General features: G+C 37.0%; 1 protein-coding gene across 45 annotated transcripts in view; it reads left to right on the top strand.

The window, feature by feature from the left end:
• The window catches only part of Shot (dystonin-like protein short stop), a 122226-nt gene that overhangs the window by 91633 nt on the left and 7241 nt on the right, over positions 1-23352 (top strand). For 30 of the 45 annotated variants that reach the window (XM_083087450.1, XM_083087455.1, XM_083087459.1 and 27 more), the window contains 21 exons: positions 1873-2019; positions 2110-2333; positions 2406-3200; positions 3287-4140; positions 4399-4688; positions 4776-5819; positions 5920-6397; positions 6573-6742; positions 6840-7661; positions 7869-10690; positions 10874-10885; positions 11386-13510; positions 13593-13840; positions 14254-14307; positions 14985-15062; positions 16048-16219; positions 16312-16429; positions 16507-16736; positions 16857-16974; positions 18375-18437; positions 20486-20637. In XM_083087450.1, coding sequence (XP_082943576.1) covers positions 1873-2019; positions 2110-2333; positions 2406-3200; positions 3287-4140; positions 4399-4688; positions 4776-5819; positions 5920-6397; positions 6573-6742; positions 6840-7661; positions 7869-10690; positions 10874-10885; positions 11386-13510; positions 13593-13840; positions 14254-14307; positions 14985-15062; positions 16048-16219; positions 16312-16429; positions 16507-16736; positions 16857-16974; positions 18375-18437; positions 20486-20637 — 11016 coding nt within the window. Of the gene's footprint in view, positions 1-1872; positions 2020-2109; positions 2334-2405; positions 3201-3286; positions 4141-4398; positions 4689-4775; positions 5820-5919; positions 6398-6572; positions 6743-6839; positions 7662-7868; positions 10691-10873; positions 10886-11385; positions 13511-13592; positions 13841-14253; positions 14308-14984; positions 15063-16047; positions 16220-16311; positions 16430-16506; positions 16737-16856; positions 16975-18374; positions 18438-20485; positions 20638-22023; positions 22131-23352 lie in introns of all 45 variants that reach the window. The other 15 variants (XM_083087482.1, XM_083087485.1, XM_083087483.1 and 12 more) reach the window with 10 other exon arrangements.

A 23352-nucleotide genomic window follows, 5' to 3' on the forward strand; every position in this document is an offset into this window, starting at 1 on the left:
CCTTTTATCGGAATGCTCGCTTCCAACGTTTTTATCTCACATTATCAATCCGTCTCCTTTTCACATAAATCTCATACTCACATCTTCGTGCTTACTTTAATGTGGGTTCAGTAAAGGGTTGGCCATCATCACTAATCGGATCGCGTATGTTCCTTTGAAGGACTCGTCATTATATAATCGGCGATTGGCAAGCCATCGAATGATACATCGTGCATCGCATCATGTGAACAATCTCTTTGACCATGCAGACTATCATTAATCCCAAGCCAAGTTTGGTCGCATCAACAACGCTAATCTCTTTTTTAATAAATTATAAGTAGCATTAATCTATAATTTTACCATTAATCTATAATTTTATCATTAATCTAATAATTTTGATTAATTCTGATGTTTATCTTATTTTATGATAAAAGCATTTATCGTCTATGTATATAAATTTTTATATATTTATATACATATATTGTAAAGATTCTTTTGAAAGAATACAGCAATTATATATTCAGGTAAATTGGATTTACGTACTGGGGATATTTTGGTCTCATTCAGGAAAACTAATGATCTTTAATTGTAAAAAAAAAACATCATTTGCATACTAATGCATATCGCCAACATGCATGTATGGAATAAAAATTTGCGAATTGGCATTTTGTTTCATTTTTCATTCAAAATTAACATTTGTTTACAAGGAAAAAAAGGATTTAATTGAGAAGTGCAATCGCTCACATATATAATTATATAATTTATCTTTCATTATTTTCATTAAAATAACTAAAGAACCGATTATGGCAAATAAATTAAATTGTTGAATGAGAAATAAAATAATAATAAAATAATAATAAATATAATTGAATATTTTTATGATATAATATCTAAAAGAAATAACAAATATTCTAATAGAAAATGTAATAATGATACAATAACTATCGATTGATACTATGTCACCTTTATATCATTTTTAACGTAATTTTAAATAAAATGCAAACGGTAATTAAGATCAATGTAATAATAATAAATATCGCAGCATTAACAATAATTACATAATATTATGATTATAATTGTCATTTTCACATAAATATATTATAATTACATAATAATCAAAGATCTCTTTAATCAGTAGATTTTTATATAAAATGATCAAGGTTGGTTTTATTTACCGTTCCGCAAAAAATTTATATGATTAACACATTATAAAATAATATTAATAGATGTATAATATCTTGTTTCAGTTTTATATTAATTTACTTGTTAATATGCGTTTAATTCACTCGTTAATTTTTAATATCTATCTGTGTTAAAAAAAAAGTTATGATATATAATTATTATACATTTAAATGTTTTTTTCCTTTTTTTCAGGTATGATTATGTTTACTTATCACGAACCTATGTTTTCGCTAGCATGAGTTTTAGCGGAAAAATTTCTCCACGTTGTACATTACTGTATATCATACATTATACGCATTATATTACGCAGTACCATCACGTTACTCTGTCATTGTGCGTTTTAATTTATTTGCTTGTTGGAACCTGTTTTATATTATGTGACTTCATACTGTTATCGTTTATGCTTTAAACTGCATATGAAAAAAAACCGATACGTAAGATATGCAGTTCTTGCAGATAAATTAAAGCTACCATTTAATACTGTATTTTACCTGTACGTTAAAAGAGTGTGCCTGTGTTTGCATGCGTGAGATATGTCGTAAGCTTACCTACGTTTCTCTTAATCTTTAATTAATACGACGAACTATCGTCATTGGTAAGATGATGATAATTTTGACGATGATTTATCTTAATGTTTTTCTAGCACACATTAAATATAAAGAAATGGCAAGTTGCACGAATGTAGATCAAAATGAATCGTTTTCATTTTAGCAAGCGGTGGAGGAAAAATATAAGCTCTGTGACGAAAGCTTGTCTAAGCTTTTACAATGGATTTCCGAAGTTGAGGACAAGTTGGCGAATCAAGATACCGTGAAAGAAGATGTAGAAGAGTTGAGAAAGCAGATAATTACCATGAAAGTGAGTACAATAGAATTCATAATAATCGAGCATCTGTAGAGTCAAGGAGTTTTAGATATATTTCAATATGGAATGTAATATTATTCGCAGGATATTAAGGAGGATCTTGAGTCGCACAATCGGCCCGTATCATCCTGTCTAGATCAGATTCGACAAGTCGTCTTGACTGGCAGCAACGTGTTGTCCAGCGATGAAGTGTCCACGTTGGAGAAGAACGGTCGGTCTCTCAAAACCCGATTTGACAAAGCGTTAGATCGCACTGATAAATTAGTGAAACGTCTCACTGGTGCCAGAGATGAATTGACAAAGTTCAAGTTTGTATCACTACAGTGTACTTGCCAATTAATCGAGTGTTTTCCGAATTTAATTGATTTATTTCTTCATAGGAATGAGTTGACGACATTTTCAATTTGGTTGGATAAGACCAGATGTATTCTCGAGGATAAAGAACGTTCCCTGTCCGATTTGAATAAGCTGAGCAGTAGTACGGATACGACTCGCGATTTCATCAGCGATGTCATTGCTCATCAAGCAGATCTGAGATTCATCACGATGGCAGCGCAAAAATTCGTCGACGAGAGTAAAGAATATCTTCAAGTTCTCAACGATTTCAGAACTAGTTTGCCGCAAAGATTGCCACACAAGGAACTCACAGCTAGCCAAGACTCGCCAGTACGAGCTGAAGTATCCAGCGCGACAGCTCAGTACAAAGATTTATTGTCCCGAGCAAATCTTCTGTCAGATAGATTATCGGGTGTCGGTGGCAAACAGAGAGATTATCACGATTCTCTGGATAAAGCTAGAACGTGGTTGCGGGAGGTCGAACCGAAAGTGCACAGAGTTATCTCTGAGCCTGTCGCCGCCGAACCGAAACAAGTAGAAGACCAACTGAGCAAAGCAAAGGCATTGAACAACGAATTTCTCGCTAATGAACGTTTGGTCGATAATGCTAAACATAGCGTTGAGGCTCTGCTGAATTCTCTGAAAGGCCAACTGACGATCAAGGAGGCTAACGACCTCGAAGAACCGGTGAGGGCGTTAGAGGATAAGTATAGACAACTTAGTAACGCCCTGGCTGAGAAATGTCAGGAGCTCGACACGGCGCTAGTGAGAAGCCAAGGAGTGCAAGATGCATTGGACAGTCTGGTTGCGTGGCTGAACAATATTGAAAGTCAATTTAAGTACGTATAAATACGATTACGCTTTTTAAATTTTATAATAATGATTTAATTTATTCTCATATTTTAATGCAAATTGTATTACATAGGTCGCTTCAACGCCCGGCAAGTTTGCAGAAGGAACGCTTGGAAGAGCAGCAAAGAGAGCAGCGATTGCTTCAGGCGGATCTGGATAGTCACCGATTGAGCGTAGAAACTATCACAAGAAACGCTCAGGATCTTCTTTTAAATTCCAGCAACGTTCGCATTGCTAAACGTATCGAGAGCAAATTAAAAGATGTACAAAGCAGATTTGAGAAATTGATGGACAAATCCTTGAGGCGCGGTGAATTTTTAGATGAAATTGCGCAGGCCCTGAACGAATTCCTCGCGGACGTATCCAAATTTGAGAGTTGGTACGCGCATATGATGGAAGTTCTTGACTCGAGAGATCTGGGCAAGCTTGATATGTCGGAATATGAGGCCAAGATGGCTCGATTGATAGACATGCGGGAAGATCAGCGCGGAAACTTTGAAGATCTCATACGAAACGGAAAGAATTTAATCTCCAAGAAGGATATAACCGAAGCAGGCGCGATTAGAGATAAAATCAAGGCGCTCGAGTCTCAATGGAAGGAATTGAATAATCTCCTCGACGAAAAACAACGATTGTGCAAATCACGGGCGGAACAACATACGGCATATGAGAAACTGCGGGATCAAGTACTCGAATGGCTTACTCGCACGGAGAATAAAGTGCAAGGGCTCGAACCGATTGCCGTTGATTTAGACAAACTAAAGATGCAACAGGAGGAGTTAAAACCCATACAAAAAGAATATCGCGACTATGGCAATACTGTCGATAAAATCAACGATTTGGGTATCGCGTATGATAGCTTAATGAAGGAACGCGGCGAAAGTCCGACTCGTCGACGTGGCAGTACTAGCCCGACAAAAAGGCCAGGTATTATCGTTTGCGTTTGCTAAAATTATTATATTTGTTCAATTGCATAGATATATTTTTCGATAGTATATGATCATTATCATGCTTGTAAACGATATATGTTGGATCCTTTACGAGCCAATTGATACTGTCCATTCGTGCAATTTATTAGTTATAGCAATTCTAGCTTACATACCTTTCACATTGCATTTTTTTCAGCACACGAGCATTGCCATTTTCGTTATGTTTGATCGTTTTTTTCTGTCATTTTTTTTGTAGTACTGCGAATGTCGCAAGACGGTCGCTCGCCGTCACCCACTAAATCCTATGCAGTTCAAAGTCCGGTCTCTCCAGGTGGTAGCAGCGGATTCAGCAGTCGTCGTTCGAGTCAAGATGGATTCCATTTGGAAGAATTATCGCCGGTTCAACAGCAGCTTTCGGAAATTAATCACAGATACGGATTACTTGGCGTCAGACTGTCGGATCGCCAAACAGAATTGGATAATATTAAAGAAGAAGTGAAAAAGCATTTGGATCATCTGAAAGTACTCTCTCAATTCTTGGACAAGGTAATTATATATTTCTTTATAATAACGTTATAATTTTTAAATTATAGTTTGCACGCAATAATGTATAAAAATATTTTTTAAATATAGATTCAACGACAGTTGCCTAAAGAAAGTATGCCTGTCACTAAAGATGATGCGGACAAAACAATCAAGCAGGTAAAGATTCTCGTCGAAGAGATGTATGAAAAACAGTCTCTACTGGACAGCACTCGAACGCAAGTGCGTGATTTAGTCAGACGTAAAAAAGGAGCAGACGGTGTGGATAGATTGAACGACGAGATGGAAGATGTTGTTAGTCGATGGAAATCCATCTCGGACAAATGCAAGGACAGAATTAAATTCTTGGAAGATATTAAAGACTTTTACGACACATATGAGAGTCTTGATTCTTGGCTCGGCGCTAAAGAACGAATGCTGAGCGCTTTAGGACCCATTTCAGCCGATCCTCGTATGGCTGCGAGCCAAATGCAGCAAGTGCAAGTCTTGCGAGAAGAATTTAGAACTCAACAGCCGCAATCGGATCACCTGGCACAAATCGGAGAAAGCATTCTCATCGCGATATCTATAGATTCTCCGGATGGACAAAAGATAAATGCGAGATTGCAGAGTATTCGGCAGAGATGGGCGGATCAAATGAGAAGATTGGACGAAAGAGCTCAGAGTTTAGGAGATGCCGCTGATACCAGTCGCGAGTTCGATGCCAGTCTTAACCGATTACGGAATGCCCTGCAAGGAATTTCAGATAACTTGGACGAATTGAGTCTCGAAAAAGACCCTGAAGAACAACTTCGTAAAATCGAAAATCTAGAGAGGCAATTGGAAGGTCAGAGACCGTTATTAGCGGACGTGGAGATGGCCGGTGCTCAATTGTGCGAAGTTTTAAGTGATCCAGCATCGAAATCCGAGATCCAAGGAAAGCTCGCTACGGTTGGCAAGATGTACAACAACTTACAGAAGAAGTTAGATCATAGGAAAGCTGAAATTGAGGGTAATCTCCGAGATGGAAGACAATTTGAGGCCTCTTGTAGCAGAACTCTCGGATGGCTTGCGGACGAACTCGGTAGCATGTCTGAAAAATTATTGGTATCTGCCGACAGAGAGGTTTTGCAGCAACAACTTGATCATCACGAAGTATGTATAAGTATTCAGTTTTATGCAGTTTTTTTTCTTAATTTATATACATTTTGCCTCACTTTTTATTATTATTAAAATTAAAATATTACTTTTTTAGCCTGTGTATCGAAATGTAATGGGCAAAGAACATGAAGTCATAATGTTGTTGAACAAAGGACGCGATATACTTGCAAGATCTCAGAAAACTGAAAATCGCTCTCTCCAGCGCGACTTGGATAAAATGCAATCGCAGTGGGATCGTTTGAAGAAAGATACCGTCGAAAGACACACCAGATTGCAAACTTGCGCTGAGCATTGCAAGAAATATTACAAAGCCCAAGACGTATTTCTTCCATGGCTTCGACAAGCTGAAGACAAATTGGATAGTTTAATTCCCACTTCCTTCAGGCGTAAGGACATTGAAAAGCAGTTAAAGGAATTATCATCGTTCAGAAATGAAGTGTGGAAACACTCTGGAGAATTCGAGAATAACAAGATGCTTGGCGAAACATTCGTCAGTGCTTGCGACATTGATAAACAAAATGTGAAGAATGAGCTTGGTGCTATGAAAACCAGATGGGATAAATTAAATAATGGTAGATATTTAATTATATCTTAGTTTAACTTATTTAATATCTTATTTAATATCGTAGTTTATTATAGCTCATTTAATATTATAATTAATATAATTTATATTAATTTATATTATAATTTATATAATTTATTATAAGATATGTTTTAATATTATAATTTAATTTCTTTTCTCTGCAGATTTGCTATCTAGAACACAATCGTTGGAAGATACTGCACGACACTTAATGGACTTTAATGAGAACTTGCGTGATTTGCAGCATAGTTTACAACGTTGTGAAGATAAATTAGCTTCGCATGATGCTCTTGGTGGAGCGGCTAAAGACCCGAAACTTCTTGATAGAATAAAGGTAATTTAAGAATTTTTTCTTCTATATTATATAAAATAAAAAAAAAGATATGCGCGATTAATATAAAATATATGTACTAATTATATAATTTTCATAGAATTTACGAGAAGAGACAACAAACTTGAAGAAACCTTTACAATGCGTTAGACAACAGGCTAATGATCTTGTGAATAAAGCCGGTGAACAAGGCGTCGATGCAACACATTTACAAGATGAAATCGATAATGTTACCGATCGTATCAATGACTTACAAGCGAAACTGGACGATAGATGTAACGAGCTGCAAAGCGCAGCGACAGCGGTTGCGCAATTTAATGATCAAGCTAAATCTATCAGTCAATATCTGTCCGCTCTCGAAAGAGATTTAGATTCCATGAAGGCACCTGGTAGGGAAATTAAGATTGTACGAGGCCAATTGGAAGATACTGCCAAAGTCATCAGCAAAATTAATAAGCTGTACGAGGAAATCGGCGATCTGCAAAATCGTGGTGAACGATTGGTTGATTATGGTTTTGCTGCCGATGCTGTAGCAACTAGAGATCAAGTTGACGGATTTAAACGACAAATTGGCAAGCTGGATGAGCGTGCACGTGCCAGAGAAGATGAGCTCACTTCCACTTTAAACAAATTACAAGAATTCTATCAGTTGCATGCAAACGTTATAGAAGGTATTAGTGACGCGAACGAACAAGTCAGAAAGTTCAAACCTGTTGGATCCGAAGTGGATTCGATTAAGGCTCAACAAGAGGACTTCCGGGCTCTTAAAGCCAAGAAGATCGAACCATTAGCGCATGCTGTTGAAGAATGTAATGCGATCGGTCAAGGTTTAATCCAAACTGCAGGACGAGATGTCAACACCAACAATATCGAAAAGGATGTTGATAAGATGAATGAAAGATGGAATGATCTTAAAGACAGGGTAATCATTTCAATCTGTATTTAAATTTCTCTGTATCAATATTTATACAAAAATTAATCGAGATAGATATTGTTTTATTGTATTATTATTATATTATTATTGTATTATTGCATTATAATTTTATTGTGCATTATTTTATTTTATTATTTATATAATTATTATTATATAATTATTATATAATTATTATTTATATAATTATTTTTTTAGCTGAATGAGCGGGATCGCAAATTGGATGTTGGATTATTACAATCGGGCAAATTCCAAGAAGCTTTGGATGGCCTAGAAAAATGGTTAACCGATACGGAAGAGATGGTTTCAAATCAGAAACCACCATCCTCAGATTACAAAGTTGTGAAAGCGCAGTTGCAGGAACAGAAGTTCTTACGAAAGATGTTACTAGATCGTCAAAATTCTATGTCTTCTCTCTACAACATGGGACGGGAGGTGGCTGCCGATGCTGATTCAAAGGAGCGTAAAGCTATCGAAAAACAATTGAACAATCTTATAGGCAGATTCGATAATCTGACGGAAAGCGCTGCGGAAAGAATGGACGCTCTCGAGCAAGCTATGGTGGTAGCGAAAAAATTCCAAGATAAATTGGTGCCGCTTGCCATTTGGTTGGACAAGACGGAAAAGAAAGTGAAGGATATGGAATTAGTTCCTACCGACGAGGAGAAAATACAGCAACGTATCAGCGAGCACGATATACTGCATGAAGACATTATATCCAAGACACCTGATTTCAGCGAACTTACGGAGATAGCCAGTCAATTAATGTCTCTCGTGGGCGAAGACGAAGCTACTACATTGGCTGATAAACTTCAAGATGCGGCGGATAGATATGCCGCTTTGGTCGAGAGATCCGAGGCTCTCGGTAGTTTGCTACAACGATCGAGACAAGGATTGCGTCATCTGGTTCTCACGTACCAAGATCTACAAGCGTGGATGGAAAGTATGGAGATACGATTGTCAAAATATCGCATTTTGGCTGTACACACGGAAAAACTCTTACAACAAATGGAAGATCTCGCAGATCTCACAGAAGAAGTCTCGACGCGACAAACAGAGATTGACAGCACCGTGGATTCCGGTCTAGAGTTGATGAAACATATCTCAAGCGACGAGGCGCTTCAATTGAAGGATAAATTGGACTCCTTGCAACGACGATTTAACGATCTCGTCACACGTGGCTCGGATCTTTTGAAACACGCTCAAGAGTCTTTACCGCTGGTGCAACAATTCCATGACAATCACAATCGATTGATGGATTGGATGCAGGGCGCGGAATCCGCTCTGCAGTCGGCTGAACCTCGTGAAGAAGAGATTATTCGACTTGAGATGGAAATATCGGAATACAGGCCCGTTTTGGACAAGATCAATGCGGTGGGTCCACAATTATGTCAAATGTCACCAGGAGAGGGTGCCGCGACTATTGAAGGTCTTGTAACTAGAGACAATAGACGATTTGACGCAATTGCTGAGCAGATTCAGAGGAAAGCAGAGAGAATTCAGTTGAGCAAGCAGCGGTCCTTGGAGGTAATTGGCGACATTGATGATCTACTTGATTGGTTTAGAGAAGTAGATAACCAACTCCGAGAGGCCGAGCCGCCTAGTAGCGAACCTGAGATTATTAGAGTACAACTAAAAGAACACAAAGCACTCAATGATGATATATCCAGTCAAAAAGGCAGAGTGCGAGATGTCATATCGATGGCGAAGAAGGTAATACGTGAGAATGCTCAACACGAAGATACATCTACAATCAGAGATAAGATGGAGGATTTACGAGAAACAATGGAGATTGTATCGAGTCTATCAACAGACAGATTGGGAGCTTTGGAACAAGCTTTACCATTAGCCGAGCATCTTCGCGATACTCACGCTGGTCTAGTCAATTGGCTCGAAGAGGCTGAACAACAAGTCGCTATGTTACCCATGCCCGCTTTGCGGCCTGATTTAATAGCGGCGCAGCAGGACAAGAACGAGCTTCTCTTGCAGAGCATCAATGAGCATAAACCTCTGGTGGAGAAACTTAACAAGACTGGCGAAGCTCTTATTAAATTGTGCAATGAAGAAGAAGGTATGAAGGTACAAGACATTCTGGAAAACGACAATGCTCGCTATGCGGCATTGAGAGCCGAGCTGAGAGGCCGACAACAGGCGTTGGAACAAGCACTGCAGGAATCTTCGCAGTTTTCCGATAAACTAGAGGGTATGCTGCGCGCGCTGTCTTCCACCGCCGATCAAGTGAACGGCGCTGAACCTGTTAGCGCTCATCCAACTCGTTTGCGCGATCAGATGGAAGAAAATGCGGCTTTAGCAGATGATCTCGCTCAGCGATCCGAAGCTTATGCAGCCGTTAAGAAAGCGGCGGACGATGTGATTAGCAAGGCCGGCAATAGGGCCGATCCAGCAGTAAAGGACATCAAACGTAAATTGGAGAAACTCAACAAATTATGGGCCGATGTGCAGAAAGCCACGACCGATCGCGGTCACACTTTAGACGATACTCTGGCCATCGCCGAAAAGTTTTGGGCCGAGCTGAATGGAGTTATGGCCACTTTGAGAGAACTGCAAGATGCACTCGCTGGACAGGCACCACCGGCAGCTCAACCAGCCGCCATCGAACAGCAGCAAGTAGCGTTGCAGGAAATTAGACAAGAAATCGATCAGACCAAGCCGGATGTTGAGCAAGTCAGAGCATCGGGACACGAATTGATGGGCTTATGTGGCGAGCCGGATAAACCTGAAGTACGAAAGCACATCGAAGATTTAGATCAAGCTTGGGACAATGTCACCGCTCTATATGCCAGACGTGAAGAGAATCTGATTGATGCCATGGAGAAGGCAATGGAGTTCCATGAAACGTTGCAGAATCTATTAGAGTTCTTGAAAGAGGCCGAAGTCAGATTCGATCATATGGGCCCGCTCGGTAGTGACATCGACGAGGTGAAGAAGCAAATTAAGCAGCTAGCCAACTTCAAGGCTGAGGTGGATCCGCACATGGTGAAGGTCGAGGCGTTGAACAGGTGATAATTAGTTTTCGAGTAAAGATTACATTTAAATGTTAATAAACGTTACAAAGAGTTCAGTGCACAGCATTGTCCCCTTTGTGCAACTCCCATCCGAGAGTTACTTGCGATGAGACCTTTAAAAAAACGTAAATTCTAATCCCGACTTTTGTTTTTCTCTGCGCCGGTTCCCGAACATAGGAGTCTGACAAGGCAAGTCAATCTCTCTTTGTGTTGTCGCTGGTAGTTAGAGCATGGCTTCATGTTATTTTCAACGTGTCTAGTTTATTCCGTTTAGTTTAATATCTTGCAGCCCCTTTAACACAACATCATGTCACACATTTAATCCTTCCCCATTTATGTTATTCCAACATTATGTCATACATTTAATCGGATCCTTCCCCATTTATGTTATTTTAAGATAAGTTACTCAGCCGCATGTTACAGGTGAATCGAGCGATCAATCATACGAAAATTCGTAGATGATAATACAATTTATATTTTTGACAGAAATAATATGGAAGCGGCATTGATTAATGTTGAGTTGATATTAATTCCCTCGGTAGTTAAACTCATTGAAATTTTTATACCTGTCCTCCCTGTAGATAATGTGGTGTTCAATGTTGTGTGGTTCGAGCATATATTCTACATGTTGCAGTATATAATAGAAATATAAAGCAACTCACATTTTCTAATATTATTGTTATTTTTAGGCAAGCGGCCGAATTAACGGAAAGAACCTCTTCTGAACAAGCAGCAGCCATCAAGGAACCGCTCGGTGACGTGAACAAGCGATGGGATGGATTATTGAGAGGTTTGGTGGAGAGGCAACGATTACTGGAGAACGCATTATTGCGACTTGGTCAATTCCAGCACGCTTTGGACGAGTTGTTGGTATGGATCGAAAAAACTGATTCGACTTTGGATAATCTCAGACCAGTAGCGGGTGATCCGCAAGTGATCGAGGTCGAATTGGCTAAACTGAAAGTCCTAGTGAACGACATACAGGCTCATCAGACCAGCGTTGATACCCTGAACGATGCTGGACGTCAATTGATCGAAGATGGTAAAGGTACCGCGGAAGCGTCCACTACAGCCGATAAGTTAGGCACGCTGAATCGCCGTTGGCGAGATTTACTGCAACGCGCCGCTGATCGCCAACGAGAATTGGAAGATGCCTTACGAGAGGCGCAATCCTTTACCGCCGAGATACAGGACTTGCTATCTTGGCTGGGCGATGTTGATAGCATGATAGTAGCTTCCAAGCCCGTTGGCGGATTGCCCGAGACGGCATCCGAACAACTGGAGCGTTTCATGGAAGTGTACAACGAACTGGAGCAGAACCGACCGAAAGTCGAGACGGTATTGCAACAAGGACAGGAGTATCTAAAGAAAGCGGATACGAGCAGCGCCGGTGGATTGAATCACAATCTGCGAACATTGAAACAGAAATGGGATAACGTGCTTGCGCGCGCCAGTGATAAAAAAATAAAATTGGAAATCGCCCTGAAGGAAGCCACTGAATTCCATGACGCGTTACAAGCCTTCGTTGATTGGTTGACCAACGCCGAAAAGATTCTAACAAATCTCAAACCCGTCTCAAGGGTCATGGAAACGATACTTCAACAAATTGAAGAACACAAAGCGTTTCAGAAGGATGTAGGCGTTCATCGCGAGACTATGTTGAATCTCGACAAAAAGGGCACTCATCTCAAATACTTTTCTCAAAAACAGGACGTAATTCTTATAAGAAACTTGCTCGTCAGCGTGCAACACAGATGGGAGCGTGTGGTCTCCAAGTCGGCCGAGAGAACGAGGGCCTTGGATCATGGTTACAAAGAAGCTAGAGAATTCCACGATAGTTGGTCGAACTTAATGTATTGGTTGGATGAAACCGAGAAGACATTGGACGAAGTCGCTGCTGACGGACTTGGTGGCAACGATCCGGATAAGATTAAATCTCGCCTCAACAAACACCGTGAGATACAAAAGGCTCTGAGTGCTAAACAAAGCACATATGATACTACTATGAAGAACGGCAAAACATTAAAGGACAAAGCACCGAAGACCGATGAGCCTGCTTTGAGGGAACTTTTGAACGAATTGAAGAATAAATGGACCACAGTCTGCGGTAAATGTGTGGATCGACAGAGGAAATTGGAAGAGGCCCTGTTATTCTCCGGACAATTCAAGGACGCGATTCAAGCATTACTGGAATGGCTGAGCAAGACCGAGAAATACTTGGCCAGCACCGGACCATTGCACGGCGATCTGGATACAGTGACCAATCTAATGGAGCAGCATAAGACCTTCGAGAGAGATCTAGAATCTCGTGCATCGCAAATGGAATCTGTTATCAAGACTGGTCGCGAACTAGAATCTAAGGCTTCGATTGAGGACGCATCGATGATCCGCTCGCAGTTGTCCGAATTAAACAGTCTCTGGGACAGAGTGACCAGTCTCTCGTCGAAGAAGTCTTTGCAGCTAGAAGAAGCCCTCAGGGAGGCTGAACGACTTCACAAAGCTGTGCACGTGTTGTTGGAATGGTTGAGCGATGCGGAGATGAAGTTGCGATTCGCCGGACCGCTGCCAGAGGATGAGCAAGAGAGTAGAAACCAGCTAATGGAACACCAGAGATTCCTCCGCGAATTACAATCTAAAGAAATTGAAAAGGATCACACATTAGAGTTAGCGCATGTTATTCTTGGAAAGGCGCATCCTGATGGTGCCGCCGTTATCAAACATTGGATCACAATTATTCAATCTAGGTGGGAAGAAGTGGCGACATGGGCCTACCAAAGGAATCAAAGACTGGAGAACCATATGCAAGGACTGCAAGTTCGTACTATATTTTATATTATACAATATTTTATGTAGTACAAGAAATAGTGACAAGAAATATTGTATGTGCATTTTTCAGGATCTTGATAATCTTCTTGAGGAACTATTGGCCTGGCTCGAAGGTTTGGAGAACACTTTGAATGCCTTGGAGGCGGAACCGTTGCCTGACGACAGAGCTACACTTGAAATGCTTATCGCAGATCACAGAGAATTTATGGAGAATACCAGTCGAAGGCAAAACGAGGTTGATCGCGTGTGCAAGGCCCGACAAATTAAACCGATTAAGGACGCGAGGAAAATATCGAAAGTTAGATCGCCTGCACCCACGTACGTATTTATTGATATAAAAATTTATGTGTATATTGCATATAATGGAAGTTTTCATTTGTTATGAAGTATATGCAGATATGTCATGGATGCTGATAATACCATTGATAAAGCATTGTACTGTTATGCTTTGTGTTCAAATCGTTAAGTTTCATTTGCACTCTTTAGTCATATTTGTGCTATATTTTTTGTGTCTTTGTATAATGAATTATTTTAGTTTGTTTCACATGTCTTATTATGCATATTGCAGTCTTAGAGGAACTATCAGACCACCGTATTTGAAAGAATCACTAGAATCTCTCACTTTGCTAGCAGCTTGCAAATTTAGCATCTTTTATGTCTTTTATGAATTTTTTCTGTGTTTTGTGTCTTTAACTGTCGCATGATGTGTTGCTTTTGCAATGGAATTTCAGTAAGGATCTCTATCAGGATAGTGAGCATGAGCAACCTCAACCACGTAAACAAAGGTGCGTTGTTCATCATAACATAGATCTTTCATACATAACTTAATCGTATAGCTTTTTCGTAAGTATAGCATATTTTTAATGATTGTATAAGTTTCTTTTTGTGTAATTTCTTGTTATTCGATACACAACACCACCATACAATAATTCTTATTCGCACAATAGCAAATAATATTATATAATAATATTAATTTTACAAGAGCAAAAATCCTTAGTTTAGCAAATCATCAAATGTATCAATTCACTTGCTTTTCACTCGTAACTGTTCACTATGTACATAACGTTTGCAGTGTTTGCGTTACGTTAAAATATGTCGTATTTTATTACTCACATATTTTGTGTTATATGTATATTATAACATTATAATGCATACACATAGCTTAAGACATTTACAATTGACAATTTTTTTTTCAATTGACATTTACAATTTACAATTGACAATTTTCTTCATAAAACGAAGCTTTTCAGATGTTGATTTTTTTAGACATTTATCAAATATAGTTTATTCGCGTGAAAAAATGTTATTTGAAAAAAATTCTTATTATATTTCACATAAAATCCAGTAAAACTCACATGAAAAACAATCTATAAACTAAACTATTGAGATATCAAGGAACGTTTCTATAGATGCCTTATTTAGTAGAAAGTATTTGAGTGATGTGACGCATGTTCCTGTTTAGCCGAGGCAGCCCAGGTCGTGACAGAACACCAGATCTTTCATTGCCACACATCGGTCCACGCTTCCCGCCCAAAGGAAGGTTCGTTTTACACCTAATTTTATTTCAGTTCATTCTGCGCTCTCCTATTTTCATCTGGAATCATACAGGCATTAAGTGCGCTTTGATGTGTACAATTCGACATATCGTATGACTCGCTAATGGTCCGGTAATGGGATTTTTGTTTTCTTGCGGGATGAAATGTGGCTGGGTTTGATGAATTTTTATTACTTGTTTCGCTCGCAAAATCATGTTTTGAAAGTGTGAAGTTTTGGGTTTCTCCTGCGACATTTATATATCAGGGTATCATTGCTTGGGAAACGTGAAAAACTGGGAATTCTCAGAGATTCTTTTATAGCTGAAAAAATCAGGGGCTTCTCATGAAATTTTATTAGAAATTAAAAAAAAAAACTCTTTGATAATTTTATTTTTATATTGTAAGTAGTTGGCAAGCCAAATAAATTATGTATTTAAAATATATTATAGATATATATTTTTGTTTATATATATTTAATGTCTTAACAAAATATTGAATGTGCAGTACATATTCTTTATTGAAATTTTTAGTGATAAAATAATAATGAAAATGTTATGCAAGTGATAGTGTTTATCTTATAAAGGCTGTTTAATAATTTTTTTACTTATTTGCAAATCTAGCACTTAAAACTTAAATAGCTTTGTGTTTTTCTTTGTATAAATAAAATGCGTTCAAAAACGGATAAAATAAAAAATTTATTTTGGAAAATTGCCCCAGAAAATCTTTAAAATATTTGTCTAAAATTTTAAATAAAAATATCTGGGAAATCAGAAAATTCTTTTTTACAAAATTTGAATAAATATTCTGTACTTTTAAACTTTTTTTATTATTTTTCTTTATTCGCGAATATTTGACACATTATCTCATCTCTTTAAATTCTGCTGTGAAATGATATCAATGGCTAGAAAAGATAACATTCATCAATTTTTATCTTTGACATACGTTTGTATATATTTTTTAATAATGCATGTTGACTTTCCGTATGAGCAGCAAAGGAGCAGAACCGGAATTCCGTAGTCCGCGAGTTAAACTGCTCTGGGATAAGTGGCGTCACGTTTGGATGCTGGCGTGGGAACGACAACGTCGTCTGCAGGACAAGTACAACTATATCCAGGAGTTAGATCGCGTTGCTAACTTTAGCTGGGAAGATTGGCGCAAACGAGTAAGGCTCTTGTGGTGCAAATTTGTCTAGAATCTTTCTTTTGAGGAGACAATTCCTGTAGAAAACTATATATTTGTGTTATTTAATTGCAGTTCCTGAAATTCATGAATCACAAGAAATCCAGACTGACCGATTTATTCAGGAAGATGGACAAAAACAACGACGGACTTATTCCGAGGGAGGACTTTATTCAAGGAATCATGAACACGAGTACATTTGTCATTTTTTTCCCAAGTAGAAACATCTGTTGTGGATATTTTTTAACATCTTAATTCTTCAATTTGTAGAATTCGAGACTTCTCGTCTGGAGATGGGTGCTGTTGCTGATCTCTTCGATCGTCATGGCGAAGGCTTGATAGATTGGAAAGAGTTCATCGCCGCTCTGCGACCTGATTGGGAGGAACGACGAACCTACAACGACACTGATAAGATACACGACGAAGTTAAACGGCTAGTTATGCTCTGCACGTGTCGCCAGAAGTTCCGCGTTTTCCAAGTTGGCGAAGGAAAATACAGGGTACGTATACGCCATAGCCATAATCTAATTATAGTATAAAGTTTGCGGTGAATAGCTTTAATAACAATCAATTAATTAATATTGATAATAGTATATTTTAATCACATGGGATTGTTGTAGTTTGGTGACAGCCAGAAGCTACGATTGGTTCGAATTCTACGTTCGACTGTCATGGTACGTGTTGGTGGAGGCTGGGTAGCGTTAGATGAATTCCTTTTGAAGAACGATCCCTGCCGCGGTAAGTACTCATCGCGAATCTTTAATCTGCGAAATAGGCTATCCGAGATTAGGATGAGATAAATCGTGTATTTCTTTTCTATTCACAATTCTTCCTTTGATATCAAGAGAAAGTGGTTGATCGAATGGAATTAGTAATTGATCGAATAGTTCAGTTGCGAAATATATTTGCAAGATGAATTGCTCTTTACAAAAGCAACTGAGATAGCTTTCGAAAGAAATGTCAGTACACTATCTCCCTTTCTCTCTCCTTTCCTAAGAGGCAATTAAACTTATGTTCCTGTTTAGTTTTCTAATTATCGAAAATGACATACTCTTAAATATATTTGTTATTGTTAATAACATTATTAATAAAATCATGCGTTAGTATTTTTGTTTCCATCTTTTTTTATTTTATATTAATCGATTTTAATTTGCTTCGCCGCATTAAATATAAGAATGTAATGCCATTTGTGTGAGAATATCATTGTCATTAACGAAAGCAGTTGAACATTGATTCGATATAACTATACGTATGCTGTTATCCTAATACTAAAAAGATATTATTATATATGTACGATTTCGACTCCTGAGGTGTTATAACATTACCATTAATCACAGACATTAAACGCAACTCGATGTAAATCTAATATTTAATATCTAACAATATCTAACGGACAATTTTGGGTAGTGTACACATTCGCTGTTTATTGCTTTTGCTTATCTAGTAATCATCTTTTAACCACATTTTATTGATTTAATTCGTTAGCTTTTGAGTGCTAAATAAGGATATTAATTCGAATTGTTTATACCATGTTTATACCATCAACATAATTTTTCTCACATTGTATTTTATGTTCGCGCTAGTAATTGCATGACGAGGATTAATTTGATCGTGTATTATTAAAGAAAATGTCCGTTTGCTCTATCTTCCTATCGTACTTTTTTTTTAATCTCTCTGTTTTACTCCGCCACAATTAATATTCGTCTCAATTCTGATATATATCAAGATATTATAATCACTAATTCAGAGAATTTCGTCAGAGAACTTCTTCTGGTATAGTAGATATTGTTTCATGGATATTGAGTGTAGGTAGAGAAGGTAATATTACAGTAGGCATATATATTATGTAATCTAACATCTTGTTGATATTGATTTGTATACTAACGCTAACAACTATCATCCCTTATACTATCCATCATTCCGTTCCCTCTTACGTCCCATACGTTCAACTCTACGACAAATATTTGTTTTGTTTCTACGCGTCTCTTGTTTCACGAATTTGTTTCTCGAATGCGTTTTTCGCGAACTTTTTCTAAAAATCTTGGAACCGCGACGAATGATTTGCATGGCTGTTTTACATCTCGCCGCTTTCTAATTGACTCTCTGTCTCTCTCGAGAATCGTGATTAACTCGTTAAGTTTTTCTAATGCCAATACCGGATCCTAACAAACCGGAACAACATGAGGGTTGGTGTCCGCTCGGTGAGAATTGTTTTACGTGCACATATAATTCCTTCGTGGTCTATACGTTGAGAAATTCGCTTGTTCGATTGTGAAAAAGTGTCATTCGAAACTCCAATTGTGGAGAGATGCTCCGATTATTGTATAATACTTACAAATAGTATAGGCCATGAAGGTCACATCCCTACGTATGGCGCATGATGTTCTTCGCTTATCCGGACTAATTTTCCCAAGTGTCATCTTTTTTTGTTGGATGTTTATATGCGTGCGTTGTATCATGTGATTGAATATTGGCTACTTTTCTGGTTAAGGTAAATATATAATACAGATTTGATACAGAAATGAAATATGTAAGCTCTAGTTCTCTGTGCTACGTGATGTCCTTTCATCATTTTGATGAAATATCGATGAAGTCGGTATTGCGAGAAGTCTATGTTTAGTGATGTCAATAGTTTCGTTTTTCTTTCCTCTCCGCGTTCTATACTTTCGCAATTTCTTGATTTGGGTGGCTGGTGTTGCATTAATTATTATATAGGTATATAAGTTCTTCACTATTTTTTTTATGAAATTCAATGTTTATTAACAAATTATACACACATGTACAGTTCAATCATGAAAATAATCCTCATCATTTTTTATCAAGACTTCTATCCATCTTTCAAGTAATTTACAATTTGCTTGAAGGAAGTACTAAAAAATGATGGGGATTATTTTCATGTAGAATTTATTAATAAACATTGAATACATCATGAGAAATAATGGAAAACTTATTTATACATCTAATACATTTATCCGATTTATTTCTCGTGCGAACGCTCTATCTTTGCACAATCTTGTAATCTTCAATGTGTGATTGTTTCATATATTTATGCATTTGTAAAAATCATTCGTAGCCTCCTCTGTAAAAATTCTTCATGTCCTTGCTGCGGGACAACCAATGCATGTTTAGTGTTTTTAGTATTATTTTTTTCAAATTAATATCGAAAAAGAAGAAAATTTTATACATGTAAATATATACTTAAAAATTCTTAGTCTATTTTTTATTTTTATTTTATTTAATTTATCATTTATTTTATCCACCGAGATACATTGGTTTCTTTTGGCATGATTACGAGTGCAATGCATAAATTAATTGCTCAGGTATGCATTATGAAATGTACGACAATAAGCGCGACTCATTATATTTTTATGTTACATTTTTATTAGAAAGATTCAGAGAAAAAGAATAAGTATATAATAAACAATTTTATTTCCAGAAGAAAAAAATATATATAATAAAATATACATAAAATATTATAAAAGAGTAATCTTATCGCACGTGAAAATCGCACATTTTATATAAATATCTTGAGCATTGAAATCTAATTTATTAATGTTGTAACTAAAGTTGAGTCTCAGTGACAGAATATTTAGATAGTGACTTCTGTATCACCTTTTCTCTGCAATGACGTAAAACTAGTCTTGAGTAACTATTATTAATAAGCTTGTATCCAAAGTTATCTCGATATATTTTTAATATATATATAAGAACTCTTTTTTTTTGACCATATATATTCTAAATACGCTGTTCTTTTCTTTTTTTTTTCCATGACACTTTAAACATACATACAAAACCTGGATTTACGCCACTCACACCTACTCGAAACATGCACGCATATCGTAATACATTTTTTCGCCTTTCACTCTTTTTCTCGCCTCAAAAATATATTCTTTTCCTGTCCATTATTGCCGCTGTTCATTGACAACGCGCATGTCTTTGATATTGTGAATATGTAAAAAAAATATTGTCACACCTTCCGCTCCATACAATTCACAACTCTCGTTCCGGATGTTGTCGTTCCGATATTTACTCATTTTTTCTTTTATTTTTTTTTTATCTCGTTGATCTACACGATATCGTTCTCTCGCGTTCGTTATCTCACCTCGATGTCATCTCTCTCTATTTTTCTGTCTTTTATTTTTTGTGAAAATTTCAAATCTCTCTCTCTTTATTTCTGGCACCTTTTCTCTCATATGCCCCGCATCCCCCAACGCCTTTCCCCTAACTGCGTGCACGCAACACACTGTAGCCAAGGGAAGAACGAATATCGAGCTGCGGGAGCAATTCATACTGGCGGATGGCGTTAGCCAGACCATGACGGCCTTCCGGTCCAAACCGAGTCCGACCTCGACGCTGCAGCGTACTCAGATATCCTCTGCCAATACTGGACCGATCACCAAGGTAAGGAAAAGGGGTCAGGTGCGGCTTGATATGCGACGAAGCACGCACAGTACTCTTTTTTTATTTTTCTATCGTTAATTTGTATCAACTGTTGAACACTCTTGAATTCTTTTTACACCGGTCTCTAGTCGTAGATTAGAAGATTAGAAAAATTAAGTTGCACGTTCGACTTTTACAACTCTCTGTCAATGTCCACTCGTCATCGCCGTCGTCGACAATCTACGTAAGTATGTACGATTACCTTTGTACAATTCGTCAACTTCCTTAGCAGTTTGATTTTCGCATGAGCATGGCAGTTTTCAGATCAATTACGTTGTTTGAACACGTAGAGGCAGCTAGAAAGAAATGAATAAATAACGCTTGTTTACTTTCATCATATCGGTCGATCTTGCGAGAACGGTTCGACTGTATCAATTAAAGATCCAGACGATCCAGACAAATCCGTCGTCGCGTCTGCGTCTTGAACTTTTTCGGCCAACCTCAGGAGACGCGATTTCGTAAATGTTTTGCCTATCTTCTCCGGAAATCCTTTCCTCCGAACCTCGTTGTTTTGTGATAATAGCAAAAAGAACATATCCCAACTTCTGTACCAATGACCGATCCTTGTTTACGAAATTTTAAGAAGAAACTATGGAAGTAATTGTATTAATTTGTGTGAAACAAAAATTTTCTACGATTTGTAATTCGACAGAGTGTCTATTCCCTGGAAAGATATAAGAAACCTGGAATTCTCAAGGATTTTTTTGTATCTGGAAAATGGAATTTTATTAAAATTATTCTCTCAGGGAATTTAAAAAAAAGTTTGTCTTTGATAATTTTCCTTTTATAAGCAGTCTGTTAATAAATCAAATTGTGAAAAGTCTGTGTTTCAAATATATTATAAATATGTAGCTGTCTCTGTTTATATGTCAATGTTTTAACAAAATATTGAATATGCAATATAAATTCTTTATTGTAATTTTTAATAACAAAAAAATGGAAAAATACTTATCTTATAAAAGTTATTCAATCTTTTTTCAATATGTTTGGAAATCTAGCATTTGAAATTTAAGTTGATATTTTTCCTTTGTTTGAATAAAAAACATTAGAAAATAAATTATATAATAAATAAACTTACTTTAAAAAGTCACTAAAAAATATCTTCAAAGTATTCTCTTTATCTTTTGAACAAACGTGCCTTGGAAGTCCAGAGAATTTTCAGGGAATCTTTTTACAAAATTTGAGTAGACACCCTGTTCAAATCCAAAGAAAACGAATTATACATGTCATTTTAGCGTGGAAATGGTAGCAATATATTTCAGGAATATGTTTCACTCTCAGTGAGAGCTTTAAAGAGCGATCGCTGCGATTGCATGAGGAATCTAAAGATTTTCGTTTGTGGTGTAGCGGAGGAGTTTATGAGCCAGCTGATGCCGATATTTGAGAATTTGAGGCAAAAGGAGGACCTCCCGTGCTCGTATCCCCTCCACATGCACGCCCCCTCTTATCATTGGGTAAATAACGAAATTTTTTCTCAATTTTCTATTGCCGTTTCGTGTGATGTTGTTGTTACACTGACACACTTGAGTTTGGGTTTCCAGTGCGGCCACTTTGATATAACTCGAGTCGATCGACGCGATGTATTGCGCGTTTCCGTAGATTGTCATTGTATCTGCTTGTTCTCTCTGCGCTATTTTTCTCTCTATACATCACAAAGATTGCGATAAATGAGCAATTGTCCAGAGATTATGAATAATATAATATGAGCGATTATTCATAATCTATCACAAATGCTTCTTTAATCGCGATGCAGTTTATAATGCGATCAATGCATGTCGGAAGAATCGTGTCACACTTAAGGGTAACAAGGATAATGTGAAGGAAAATAAAAAATAGAAATGGGGGGAGGGCTTGGAAATAAAGGTCTTAGCTTCCAATTTATTATCATACATATGTCATTTTATTTCTGCACTTATCCAGGGTGTCTGTTCCATAGAAAACCTAGAATTTTTAGAAATTTTTTTTTTACTTGGAGAAATCAGGAAATTCTCATAGAATTTTGAGAAATTTTTAAAAATTTTCTCTGATAATTTTATGTATTTTTTAAATAATCGGCAAATTAAATGGATTATGTATTTAAAATATATTAAATATAAATTATATATTTCTACTTATATATTTAGTGTCTTAAAATATTGAATATGTAATATATTATGTATTATTTATCGTAATTTTTATGATAAAAAGAAATGCAAACGTTATGTATAAATATTATTTCAGTTTTTTTCAGTAAATTTGCAACACTTGAAATTTAAGAGACTCTATATTTTTCTTGAGTTAAAAAACGTTGAAAATGCATTATAAAAAATTTTATTTTAGAAAGTTACACGCGAAAAAGATTTTTAAAATATTCTCTTTATCTGGAATTTTGAATAAAAATATCAGGAATTTTTTTACAAGATTTGAGTAGACACTCTATTATCAATTTCTGTATAAGAAACGCATGATGGGGATCTCTTGCGCGTCTAATAAATGTATTTCGCGATCTGATGCCGTTTTGATTAAAAAGATTCGCAGCACACGTGCCAAATTCTGTGGAATGTAACACCTTATCACATCATTCACCACTTGCATCACCTTGCATCGAATCGACTTTTCTTTTAGTTGATCGTCGAATATATCTGATTTTATTGTCAGAATTATTTGGACGCCTCTAATTCCCGCCCCTTTGCCCCT

The sequence above is a fragment of the Camponotus vicinus genome, unplaced genomic scaffold, assembly GCF_025532165.1.
Source record: "Camponotus vicinus isolate PSW18456_S1 unplaced genomic scaffold, iyCamVici1.0 SCAF_13, whole genome shotgun sequence".
In the NCBI taxonomy this organism is placed as follows: domain Eukaryota; kingdom Metazoa; phylum Arthropoda; class Insecta; order Hymenoptera; family Formicidae; genus Camponotus; species Camponotus vicinus.